The sequence below is a fragment of the Strix uralensis genome, chromosome 2 (assembly GCF_047716275.1).
Source record: "Strix uralensis isolate ZFMK-TIS-50842 chromosome 2, bStrUra1, whole genome shotgun sequence".
Lineage (NCBI taxonomy): Eukaryota > Metazoa > Chordata > Aves > Strigiformes > Strigidae > Strix > Strix uralensis.
Window position 1 is genome coordinate 131,035,168 of NC_133973.1, and position 13,823 is coordinate 131,048,990.

Sequence of the window (13,823 nt, forward strand, 5' to 3'; positions counted from 1 at the left end):
ACAAGCATCCCGCTTTCTGCCCTCCCTTTTCTGTGGTCCCTGCCCTGTGCCAAAGTACTACTTCTCAGAGTAGTATAGTATAAATGATCTTACTCTTAAGAAATTATAGTGAAGTACAGTAACTGTATAACTTCTAACTGTCAAAATTTTAATTCTGAATCTTCCCCCTTCACTTTTTCAGTTACAAAACAAAGTGTCAGTATTTTCAATCTCCCAAGGATTTTGGTGCAGCTCCTCCAAGGCAGCAGTAGGGAAGGCACCCTCTCTTGTGGGGATATTGATAATCAGTAAATCCAGAATAGCTTTCATTTGTTGTGTTGTGTTTTTAAAATCACATTTGGGAAAAATTTTGGATGCAAGTATTGAGACAATATAGTGATAAGATAGGTGAGCTCCCTAGTGATAAGATAGGTGAGAACAGCTCCCAGTAATAAAATAATGTTCTTAAACACTTCTGTCTTCCTGTATAGTAAGGCTGTGTTATTTCCTACAGGCACACAGACTTTTAAAACATTGAACTAACACATGAAAATATGACAGTGCTTATGCAAATTCACCAAAGAAACTATGGAGTTGGAAGAGAAACTGACTGCAAATAGGCACAACCCTAGTCCACCGGGATAACATAAATTATCTTTCCAACTCCTAACGTATATTCTGAACTGAAGTGGAATCTATAAAAGAACTTAAAAACATGAAGTCATATTTAGATCTCACTGCAGGTTACATCATTAAAGTTAAGTCTACAAGGAAAAAAAGCAACCAAACAAACCATTTTTAAGTAATCACCAGATAATTTTGCTCGTCAAACACATAGCACCTCCAACCATCCGAGAAACACAGTAATAGCTTTAAAATATTCTTTGTGAAGGACTGAGCTACTATTTCTCACACCAAATAGCGAAGTGGGAAAATACAGAAACAAGTCAACTAGAGTGATATTGCTTGAATTAAGAATTAAAAGGGAGCTGGTAAATAGCTCTAGCAAGTCCATACTCAGACTTCTTTCTGTTTGAAAGGTGAAGAGATGGAAAATTCCATATCCAAACTGGGATACAGAGCAAAAGTGTCCTGGATGGCAAAGTAACCACATGCCAAACTATGCATTTTAAGCAGAGATTCTTGCCTATATATCTCTGGCCTGTATTAGTAGCTCACATTTCACTTTCAAATGTAATTTAGGTACTTCCAAATCTGTATTTTATTGGAAATCAGTTGCACTTTGACCCATGAGATTATCTGAAAGCTCATCTTGCATTTTACAAGAGTCAATTTTCTCCCTAGGCTAGTGAATCACTCAGTAATTTTAAAAAATGTTATTCAGTATCTTCTGTGTCTCTTAATCATAAACACTTATAGCCATATTTACATGAAAAATAATTTAAATCAGTAAGAAAAAAAGTTCAGCAGTCCTCTCTACACCACAATGAAAGCTTAATCTAAAATAAGAATGCTATTTATTCAAAGCCCAGATGGTATTTAAAAGCATCTCACTAACTGTAACACATGTACATAAATGTACTATGTAGGTAAAGGGGAGTTTCGTTCCCCATATTTTTTTGTTTTCCTCTCTGCTCTCTTCCCCGCTTTCATAAACCCCTTGTAGCATTTGTGTTGGAAGACTAAATCAGGGAACAGCGTACAACCTCCCAGGCTTATGTTGAGACTTTCAGTCCAACTCAAATATAGATAAGCATCTTTGAGGATTATGGTTACCATTTCTTGTATCACACTGAAGTCTCTGCAAACAGATGGTTCCAGTCATACAGTCAATATTTTTAAAGAGCAACAAATGCTTTTTTGAAATAGGAAATGTAATGAGTACTGATCAATAAATATTTCTGCAGTAATATGAGAAAAATATAAACATTTAGTTAGATTTTTCCTAATCATGGTGGTATGTCCTTTTAAAAACAAATAAATGGCAGAAGAATCTGATTCCAATGTTTTAGCCTTTGGCTACTGAAATCAATTTTCCCTTTACTATGGGAAATAATTATTACCCTCATAGATCCATAAAGGTACAGGTTATGTTCTGATAGTGAGAAAAAAATCTGAAGAGGAAAACAAAAATTTCTAGAAGTTTTAGAGCAGACCCAGGAGGTGGATCCCATCACATCAGGAGGTTTTTTTTATCTTAGCATTTTGCATTTCTGACTGTTCCATTAATTATTATTTTATGGGGGGGTGTGTGAAACTAGATGATCTTTAAGGTCCCTTCCAACCCAAACCGTTCCATGATTCTATGATTATACTTTTTTGTACAGAAGTAGTAAAGTGCTGTGAAATTGGCAATGACAAGAGATGAGGATCTAGTTTAAACAGCTCATCCAGTTTTGCCACACCTTCCACAGCAGTGTCTTCAACTAGGCTTGCAGCATCACTGGCCTAGCACAGACTCAGCAGAGTGCTACCTCCTGACTTCCATATCACAAGCATATCTTTAGACATATCCTGTTCAAAGTCAGACCTTCGTGACTTGGCAAAACTAACAGAAATGGACATAATTGCAAGTATCCACATATAGGGTTTATGTCAACAATAATACATGGTGATAATTAAATACAAAATAATCTGGGGGCCTGAGTCAGCACTATGTTACTCCAGTGGGATAACTGTAGTGTAAAACAAGACTAGCACAGGGCTGAGGTAGGTTCATTATTACTGTTGTTATAATTCTCTCACATTTCCATGACAAATTATACTGCTATAATTAGAAGTCCCACCTGCTTTCCATGATGCCTCTTATCACTCCACTTGGTACTAATGATCACTCTTTTTTACGCAGTGCAGAAAATCATACATATCTGAACCTGTTGGAAATCTCTTTTAACTCCAAGGGCTGCTGTGGTGTCTGTGGATGCGTGTCACGTATTTCACAATTGTACAAAATTGAAAGAAAGTCTTAATTTGCCAAGGTCATCCAAACTGTCAGTAGTACAGGCAAATTTCTCAGTTCCCAGCTCTTTGCTCTAACCAGTAAGCTTTCTTGCTCTTTTGTGCACAGCTACAACCCTGAAAATTATTCTTCCCCCAATAGGTACAGCATAGGTAGCCACAGGGTAGCTTTATTTACCCAGTCTGCACAGTAATATTTCATTTCTAAGCTCAAAGAACTCTCTCAGGGTAAAAAAGAGTAATTTGTTCTCCAGGTTAAATCTATACTTGGTTTTTCTGATGAGGTGAGAGTCTAGCAATTACTGTGACAGGTGGAGTGATGATTTTTATGATGTGGAAACTTGTCCACAGGAATGAAACTGAAATCTCCAAGCCTATTTGTATCAGCCTTTAGACAGTTGTCAGGTAATAATTGTCATTAACTTTCGTTACTGTGGACAAGATTTGAATTAGTGAATGGCTCCATTAGCTTGTTACTGTAGCATTCCTATGCAGAGTGACACTTCCTGTCAAATATTTTGTCATTTATTCTGAATACACTTGAACCAGATATGGAACCAATATTAAAAATGTGGGTTTAAATTTCTCCCAACACTCAGGAGCATTTGAACATTATGTCTGCAGTTTTAGTGCTCTGTTGCTTTGGAAGAACTGTTTCAAGGGGATTTTCAGAGACCAGAACAAGATGTTTGAGAGGGTGCTTACATATACTGAAAATAAACAATAACATGTCTCACAGAAATGACCGTTTCAAACAACAAGGTAACTGTGTGGACTTAGTTATGAACTGACTGGATTTTCATGAGAAAATCTGAAGCATCACTCCTGCCTTGTATCTAGCCAGTAACTGCTGTAGCCAGCTTTAGGTGGTGAATGGTATCCTCTGAAGCAGACATCAGGCAAAACTTCAATTCTGAGGGTCATTGTCCACCTCACCCTCCCCATACTGGATGACTGATTGCCCTGGCCAAAATCCTCAGGCAGGAACTGGTTAAAAGTGGCCTGATATCTTTCTAGTCTCCTGGTTCCAGTTTTCATCATTAGTCCAAAAAAGACAGAGGAACTGGCATCTGATACTTTGGGAGTGCTTCATGTGACTTAGAGACTGAATTTCAGAGCTTGTTTATAGGCGTGGAAAAGAAGGAGACATCTTTCCTTTGTTCCCAAATGTCTCTCTGTAGCTCTGTTTGTAATCATAACAGCACGAACATTTTAATATTAGTGATTTACAGATGTTTTCTTACTGAGAACTGGTATTTTTTTCTTCTCTAAAGACACAGTAAAGAAAATACTGCTACTTAACTAAACTGAGTTAATATTTCTGTCCGGTTTATGAGCTAAGAATATACAGTTTAATATCCATGGGTGCAGAATACAAACAAAAGAGGATCTGTAGCACAAGAAAGCATGGTATCTCTGAAAATCAAACCGTATATTCCAAAAATACAAAACATTTCCCAAATGACAGAACAGATTAATTTTTCCTTAATTTTTTCTTTAAAAATTTTATTCTATTTTGTTTAATGATATTAGTTATCCTTCCAATATAACTGAGTAACAAGATTATTTTACTGATAGATAAAGCAAAGCAAATAGAATTAAGTGATTTGCTCAACTAAAGAGAATCAGTCAGCAGCACAACTGGAAATAAAGCCCAGCAGCATTAACCTGAAGCATCCCATCTTAACCTGAAAGGCATCTGTAACTTTACATAATTACACACTTGAACTGTAGAGATTTTATGTCTTTACAGGTTAAGATTCTCCTGCAATTATCTCTCCGAGTTCTTAAAAGGAGCATCTTCCTAATAATTTTAATTAATAGTGTCCAAAATAGAAGACTCCTCATTAAAAAAAAGAGCATAAGAGAATCTATAGGAATGTTTGTGCTTATTAGGGTCAGAGATTCAGCCATGCAAAATAACATGAAAGCTGAGTCTGACAGGCAGCATAATTTTTCTTTCATTAGCTATAACAGTTATATGACTGGATCATTTACTTGAAGAGAATACTTGAGTCAGGATTAAAAAGAAATTATAGGAAACTGTTCCAGTTCAGACTTTTTAATTTGTTAATTGAAAGTGATAAGGAAAATCCACAATTAATTTGTATAATTTCCAAAAGATCCTAAATAATTTAAAGGCCTCAGGAGTCTGATTCACAAGCAGGGACAATCTACATTGAGATGCTGCATCTGAGTTGTAGACAGTTAATCAACACGGTTTATGCTGATTTTGTTTTGCCATATAATCTATGACTATAAAATATTGCAGTTCTGCAGCTGCTTTCAGAAGCAGCACAATCCAGTCAAGCATAAATGGTATGTAATTGTATGCATCTGGGCTGCATCTTGTCAACCACTGCAATGTGTGTTCCTGCATGTGAGTCAAGGTCTCCAAGCTTATTTTTAGAAAGGTCTAGCTGCCAGAGTTAAAGAAGCACTTAAATCGCTATAGATGTTGTTTAGGGAGTGAAGGCCATAGTACTTACATACTTAATTCTCACTGAAATCAGCAATAACAAGATGCTTCAATCCCCATCTATATGAACATCAGTACCCAAGCCAGCCTCTGAGATGACCAGTTTAATCTCTTAAATTGCTTAGGGGTTGCTATATGCTCTGTGCCTCTGAATGCTTAAAATTGGTTATCGATATGCCTTAATATCACTTCTCAAAACAAAAAGTCACAGGGTTCATTTTTTTAAACACCGCCTTATGGTTTTAGGGAGCTACTTTATCAAAAGTTATTTTAACCAAGTATCTTTTATTTTCTAAAGACGTTTTTTCTTTGTGACTGGAGGATTAATTTGTTTCCATTGACACTGAACAAGATGAACCCCAGTATTGACTATTTTGCTGTTCAAAAATCCACAGAAAGAACTGTGTACTTACTCCCTTCCACTGTCTTTAAGCAGTGCTACTTAGTAGTGCTAGTTTACCATATATAAGCTTGCTGTTTGTGGTTGGATTATATAAAATGCAGATCAGTTCAGAAGTTGATTCCAAGATGTTAAAATATGAAAAAGTACAAATATGCTCCAATCCTGATTTTAAATATTTAAGTATTTAAATCCATTTGCTGAAACATACTTATTACCAGTTTTGTAATTATTATTTGAAATTTTCACAAAAAATATGTAAATGATTACAACTAAACAGTTAAAGTTCGTTTTAAATTCAAGAAAGGTGGTTGTGTTTATGTGGGGCAAGTTGAAGACTTAATTTCATATCATTGCTTTTTACTGCTTGTTTGATAGGTCCCATTTTCAGGTTGCCAGGCATTTCAAAAAACTCAAAATATGGCTAGATGTGTTTTGGGAGATATAATTCCAATATTAAACACATGGGATTGAAAAGGGGACGATGAGTACTCCTGTGCAATGTGAATTTCAATAAAGATGACAAGAGCCTCCCTGGAAGGCAGCCACACACAAGTACAGTCCTATGCATCATTTTGACAACAAGCTCGCTCCCAGCAGGTTATTGTGAAGAAAAAGGCTGCGCAGATATTAGCAAATGAGAAAGGACACTATAGTAATGACTACCAGAGGCCCTCCATTCAAACCCTTTCCAAGTGCAGTTACCTTAACTTCCTGCTAGATCAGTGAAAAGAGGTCAGCACCTTCTCAGCTGTCCCTTCATGGCCTATGGAGGGATTCCAGGGATCCCTAAAATTAAGTGAGGTGCCCACAAGCAGTAGTCCTTAGTGGTGCAGACATACGCTAGTCTGATTGCAGAGGCTTCTGGAACGTAGTGACCCTCATGTGCTTACGAGGCACAGGTGCAGGAGTTCAGCCACATGTTGGAAGTAGCATCGCGCATCAATTATTAAGATTCTTGACATTATATTCTCCTTACCCGTATGTCCTGCTTACACTTCAGCACACTTTTATTTGTGGAGCTCTTAAGTGTTACACAATGCTCAGTTACCTTTGAATACCTATGCAAATGGCATGCTGTTTTCTGCAAAAGACTCTGCTCTAGAGCCCTGTGCCTATATTATCTTCTCTCCCTAATCCCCATTGGTGGGAAAGTAGTGGTGGTCCCAAGAACTGATGTCATTAATCTACTTCATCAAATACCTTAAAATCATTTTTATGTTATTAAACAGTAACACCAATTGCCATTAGTAATAGGATGCTATTGTCTCAGACAGAATTAGTTTTCAAAGCTCCATGAGATCATTGTTAAACTTCTTTTAGAGACTGGGAAACAAAGCACAAAATCATTAACTACCTTGCCTAAAACTGCAGATCACAGTGTCAGCCAGAACTGGGGCTGGCTTCAAGAAACTAATCTTGATTTTAAAAGCAAGCCAAATACTTTCAATCCAGGCACCCAAGCACCAGAAGGAGGATCTGCAAGTTTAAAAAAGCTAGACTAAACATGAACAAATTTTTCACTTCTTTTTATTTTCCTGGGAGGAGTCATGTTCCCAAGCTTTTCTCCAATGACTACAAAGTTTGAAACCCTACCCTTAGTTCCTTCCCCTACATGTATTCAAAAATATTGATGCAATCACATGATCAAAGGCTGAAAAGCAAATACCTATGGAAAAAAAAAAATCACACAAACCAACAATATCAGGGCTGCCCTTTAGCAAAAACTGCTGGCAAGTAGAGTGCCAAAAAGATTTCAGTAAAGACAGGGAAGTTAGATCTGGGCAAAATGGAAGCATTTTTTAAGTGTATCTATGTAGTGGTGAATGTAATGAAGTTCTCTGTGCAAAGACTGAGAACACAACATTTTGTGTTACATAATGCAGAAACAAAGTCTCGTGTTTGTAGAAAGAGTGGTACATCTATGAGCTGTGATTTCCTTTCTCTGCCAATAATCTTCTAATTGTACACATAATTGTCAATAATGACAGAGGCCAGAACATGAATACTCTGCACCCGTTCCCATGTGGTGCTCTCAAAGGAAAACTTACTATTCCAAAATTCTCTCTCTACTCCCGCCTTCAATGGGATAGATTTTCAGCTGTTGCACACTGACGTAGCCCTGGTAATATCAATTCACGTGAACTGATAATTCGATAAAAAAAAAATTACTTCTATCCTAAAATGGGAGTATATTGTTCTAGACCTCCAAATCTCCCAGGAGGTAAGACAGGCCACCACAAAAGCAAGGGTTGTAAACTTGAATTTACTATAGACAAATAAGGCTTTGCCCTATGAATTCTCTTTGCCTATCAAGTTAATGAGCCTTGATAAAGCAATCGTCTGAGGAGTAGCTGACAAATTATCTGAAGCAGCAATTTGAAAGGTGTTGTCTGGCTTACAACCATTTCAATTGGGAGAACGTGGCATCATGTTCCTCTTCCTCTGGAAGAGTTTTTGTCAAACCAAATTTCTTGCAGTTCAGCAGCAGATTCTCCATACTGGAGTACACAGATATGACAATGACTGCAGTTACCAAAACAAGCAAATAATCCCTATCCCTTCCTCCCCAAACTTGAAGCTGACAAATTCTGGGAAAAATTCTTTCTAGGGAGCCTGAAGGAAGGCAGGGAGATAACTTTTATATTTGACTGGAGACCATGGAAGTGTATAATGTGGAGGAATAGGGCTTTGAGGAATTCAGGTGAGTAAAGAGAGATCTTTGATCAATACTTGGAAGATTTTTTGTAGTACAATTTTCAATAGAGATGGTGGTATCACAGCAGCAGATTTAAAACAAGGTCTTTTTATGGATTAATTCTTCCAAATATTCAACACAATACAGCCCTGAGATATACCACCTTTGTGAAATTTAGGGCTGTGTACAATGAACACTTCTGCAAAATTAGCCACTTTGATTAGGGTTAAAATGGGATTAATACTTTTCTAAAATCTGTTCTCCAACTGTGAATACCGACTCCATTTGGAAATCAAATCATGGTATATATTGGAAAGCTGTCACTTTCCTCACCAAAGGCATTTGGTGAAATTTTATTTCAAATGTCTTCCTCTACAGTCAACTATTCAAAGAGTCCTGTGGAGAAGATGACAGTATTTGAGAACATTGAAAACTGTCATATTTTCCATCTGAATATTATGTCACAGTGGGAAGGAAGTATAAATTATAGCAATCAGTTGCCTCTACCATAGCATGTAGCAGAGCATTGTGCAGAGCATTTAACCGTGAGTTGTGTCTTTTCTCGTCTTTTGTGTTCTTTTTGCAGTTTTTATTGGACTGTTGAAATAAACAAACTGATTAAATATACAGGGACTAGAGCTTAATTTTACATCAAAGTAGAATGAAGAGAAATGAAACCCTGTTCTTAAAGAGAATTGTAAACTGACACTCGGTAGAAAAAAACCCAGATTTTTAAGTCCTGATGTCAGGTCATCAAATATCTGAGGACCAAGTATTTAATCAATCACACAGTAAAGCAAAAGGATGTAGAGAATTATACTTTCAGGTCACAAAATGGCCTAGTTCTATGAGCTCTCCAGGGCTCCACCGATTATTGTCATCTGAGTGTCTGGTCTGCAGGAAGCAGCCTTAACAGATTCAGCCTTTTCCCCCAACCTATCTCCATAGTCCTGACAGTCAAGTCTATAGAGATTGACCATTTAGCAATGAATTGCATCTCTCTACGGTTAGCAAGCCACAATCTAATCCTCAGTGCTCCCAATACACAACTCCATGTCCCCAAAATCCCCTAGAACCCACTTGTTCAACTTTCTAGTTCAAGTTGGTGCCTTCCTTTCTAAACGGACCATTTTAAAACTTAGAGTCTCTTTATAACGATCTCTTCTGTTGTTTGGTTCTAACCACACAGAAGCACTGTGATGCTTACAGATAGATTACTCATATGTACGCTGTACCTAGAGACCTGAATTAATTTTACTATTTTTGGCTAGTTATTTCCTTTAAAATAATATTTGCAGAGAAATTAAAATATTGTAGATAGATCTGTTAATACCTGTCATCCTTCTGGAATTATTTATACCTTTATAAAACATTGACCTTACCAATGTTTTTCACCCAAACTTGCACTGGCCTGAACAGCTTAACTAATCACTTTGTCCAGTGATTAAGCACCTTTTTACAAATTCTAGAAGCTACACAGTTCTCATTCTAATAAACTGGCAGCTTTTGCATGGTCTTACCACATCTGTTGAACTCTTCACTTTGTCTTATTGCTTTTTTAATTTAGCTTTCTATTTCATAGCACTGCAATGCCTTTCACAGCTATTTTTTTAATACCTAGGTTTTTTTCCTGTTATTGTATCTTACACTAATCTACCATTTTCCATTCCACTTACACACTTCTACTCTTGTCTTCCCACATTACTCTTCATTGAAATGTGTTTTCTGTAGAAAATGTCTATGATCAAATCTTCAAATACAATTATTTTTCTTCTACTTTGAATATAAAAGATTGTAGGTTTTTTCCTGACAAAGGAAGCACTCAACATCTTCTTGAAAACTTGTGCCTAACTCTTCCTCTATCTCCAAAGTCTTGTTTGCAAATAGTTTACTACTATCCCAGTAGATTACAGAAGAATAGCTGTGTTATACTAGCATACAGTTTTGGACAGTAGTTTTCCTTTATTAAATATTTCTCAAGAGGGAATCACTGACAATATTTTATAGAAATGTCTTCCATTACTTCAGTTATGGAAATGTTCATCACTTCAGGTTTTACTGACTGTCCTCTCAGAGCACAGCCAGCCTAGGGAATGCTAAATTGTACATGTATTCTCAACCATGACTTAGTGAGGGAGGTGATTATTTTTTGCTCAATTTCTTCTGAATGGCTTAGGCAGCCACCCTATAAACCCAAAGATGCTCAGTGAACAAAGTATGCACAACACAGAAATAAAATGACTGAATCAAACCAAATTACTACAGGTTTCAGTGAGGTCTTAGTCAATTTCTATACTCACAGAGAAACAAATACTGAATTCAGTTGTAAAATGTGATACATACTATGTAACCTATTTTAGAGCACCATTCCAATGGATCAAAACATTGCCTGTGTTCATCACTGGATTTTGGATGACCAAAATTATGTACCAAGGTAGCATATATCTTCCAGTGGTGCAGATGTGAAAGCATGGTTAAAAACAAGCACAAGCTGTAGAAAAAGATCTATGGTGAAGATGCAAACTATGAGATAAATCCAGTGATGTTCATGCACTCTAACAAAGGAGGTGAGGAAGAAGCGCATGCAGTACCTGGTGATCTCAGAGTCAGGGAGCAGGCCTACGTGGTAGTGGGGATAGGGAGCTGTAAGAAGGAAGCTTTTGTCACACTCGACAGGGGAATAGTGCCTAGGAGAAGGTGGTTTATCACACAGTTTGTTCACAGTGCTGTAAACAGGTTCAGGAGGCCTGGTGATACAGAGACAAGAGTAAAAGATCAGGTGTGTATTAGTGGCTGAGAATACAGAGAAAACACAGCAGTCATTTTAAAAGCATGCATAGCAAATCTGTCAAGACCTTTTCAGTAGGGCTTTTCTGACAAGTAAAGTGTGCTGTTAAAGGAAAAATTAGAATTTGATAACACAGTATTACGGCATACAAGCAACTGCATATAAAGATATACATAATACAAGTGGGCCATAAAACTGGCTTATGGGAAGTATGGCACTGAAAGGGAATATCTTATCTCTGAAGTTCAGTGATGAATTTTCCCATATGCTCTGCTTGTTTTTTTTTTTATCTAACAACATTACTTCTGCACAGTTTTCTGTGATCTTAATTTTGAGCATAGAAGAAAATATGGCAATTTTTAGCTGAAAAGGGGTATTTTTTACCCATTAATTTAATATAAAGGTGAAGTACATATTACTTGTTAATACAACATACTCCTGCTCCAATGAGCTGAGGGTTTGCAAGTAGAGCTGTGGTTGAAGTGAACCATATCCTATAATAACACCGATGGTAACAAACTGTGTAAGCAATTCATCTCAATGGCAGACAATTCATTTAATTTCAAGAGGTTTTGGCTCTCTTTTCAGATCCAACCTTCAAAATCTGATTACGCAGACATCTCAAACAGTTAACTTTGTTGACAAGGCTACTGCAGTTGCACTGCTGCTCCAAGTTACGGACAGCAGTCTGCGAAGATAGATACGAAGAACAAGATCCAAAAACTGACACTGACCAGTCACCTAGCACTTCTCTCTTGCTGCCTAGAGGCCAACCACCTGGGAGAGGCAATACTTACCACAAACCTCCCAGGGAGCCACCTGGGGAGGGGGGAGAAGGGGATGAAGCCTTTAGTATCAACCAGCCGGGGATCCACAGGAGACAACCAGCAAACCATTTTCAAAAAAATACACCACATAGTACATTTCCCGTCATGCAACTCCTCCAACTACTGCGTTGGCCCCAGCAGATACCTCTGGGCCTACTGGCAGAGTGAAACTTGACTCATAATTTCCTGAAGTTTCTGTTCTAAAGAGTGCCAAGACGCAACTGCTGTCATATCCTCGCTTCTGCCAGAAGATTTAGGGTATGCCACTGTCTTTAATCACAGAAATACAGTATTAGCTAGATGAAAATCTTATTTTAGAAGCCTGAAAATATCAAGAGGCCAAGCTGTTAATGAACTCTTTTTGTTCTTCTGGCTGCGCTGTGCCTCACATGGGTGTGGTTTTTGCTGTGACTTTCACAGGTACCAGAATTTATTACAGTCGTGGATGCACTGGCAGATACAGAGAACATATTTTCCTTTGTTGTTCGCTTCTGGTTTTGTCCTTTGGGGGAAAAGGAGTAGCTGCTTTACTTAAAAACTGGTCTCACTCAATGCTAATAACATTCATAGCAATCTGACATATGATTTGAGAACTCTCTGTGCCTGACTTTCCCAGGGAAAACTTTACAGTTAAAAAAATGGCAATTTAAGATTACCCAATATCAAAATAGCAAAGCTGTCACTCATTTGGTTATAAAGCATTCTGTCAAGCATTTAGTAAAATCCCTTTAAAAATGCTTAAGGTAGCAATTCTTTTTAATCAGCATATTTCACACTTGTTTCAGAGGGTTGGATTCAATAATTTGTTTACTAAATCAATTGCTGCTTTCAATACAAAAAATCCAGAGAAAAAAACACTTCTATTATTTTACTTTAGACCAATACTGCCTTTTATACCCTCAGAAATCACTTCTGCTTTTAGGCAGTATATTAAAGAACAAGTACAAATATCAAATATAAATGATACCTACTATGAAAATTGAAGAAATATTGCCCCAGTGCAGGAAGATGACTAAAAACTGCAAATTTCTCCATGACTTAAAACACTAACTAGTCCATTAACAACTTGCTAGTTTCCTACATTCGAGTTAATCGTCTTCTCTGAGTGGTAGATGACATGAGAGTGTTGCTACCCCTTGGATATATTGCGAATGCTCAAACTACACTGAGTCATCAGTGAGTGACCATCCAACCTTGTGCTGAGACACAAATCATGCCACAGAGATGGAGAGATATGAGGGATTGCTCTCTCAATTGGCAGTTACAAACTGCTTCCAAAAGCAAAATGAAAGTAAACATTCAACATCCACCTAGATATTAGTCCATCAAATACAAACACAAAGCCTTAACAAAATGTCTTGCAAAGCCCAGTAAATTTTAAAACATTTTGTATTTTTCACTCCTTCCAATCTTGCTGGATGGTAAGATAACAGAAAATTGGAACAAGTCACTGTGCTGATGTATAAAGTACTATAGATAAGTGATACTGTGACCACGCTAACAACATACCCTCTGTAATTCAGCTGAAGAGAGAGGTCTTAAGGTTAAGAAAAGGAATTCAAACTTCTTATCCTTTTAAAGCTTGGACTCTGCTTAGAATAGGATTCAGAGTACCAGCTAATTCCAGTTACGAGTGCACTTCTTGTAAGGCCTATGAGCTGGTCTGAGATCATCATAGCCACCTATTTACCATCAGATGCCATTCATTCCTCAAGGTCATTAAGATCACGGAC

At 37.2% G+C, this 13,823-nt stretch overlaps 1 protein-coding gene across 29 annotated transcripts in view; it reads right to left on the reverse strand.

Annotated features, from left to right (window-relative positions):
- The window catches only part of DLG2 (discs large MAGUK scaffold protein 2), a 1,055,297-nt gene that overhangs the window by 264,275 nt on the left and 777,199 nt on the right, over positions 1-13,823 (reverse strand). For 25 of the 29 annotated variants that reach the window (XM_074860344.1, XM_074860343.1, XM_074860342.1 and 22 more), the window contains one exon: positions 11,067-11,222. The exons of the other annotated variants lie outside the window; for them this stretch is intronic. In XM_074860344.1, the coding sequence (XP_074716445.1) occupies positions 11,067-11,222 (156 nt within the window). The remainder of the gene's footprint in view (positions 1-11,066; positions 11,223-13,823) is intronic. 29 annotated transcript variants of the gene reach the window in all.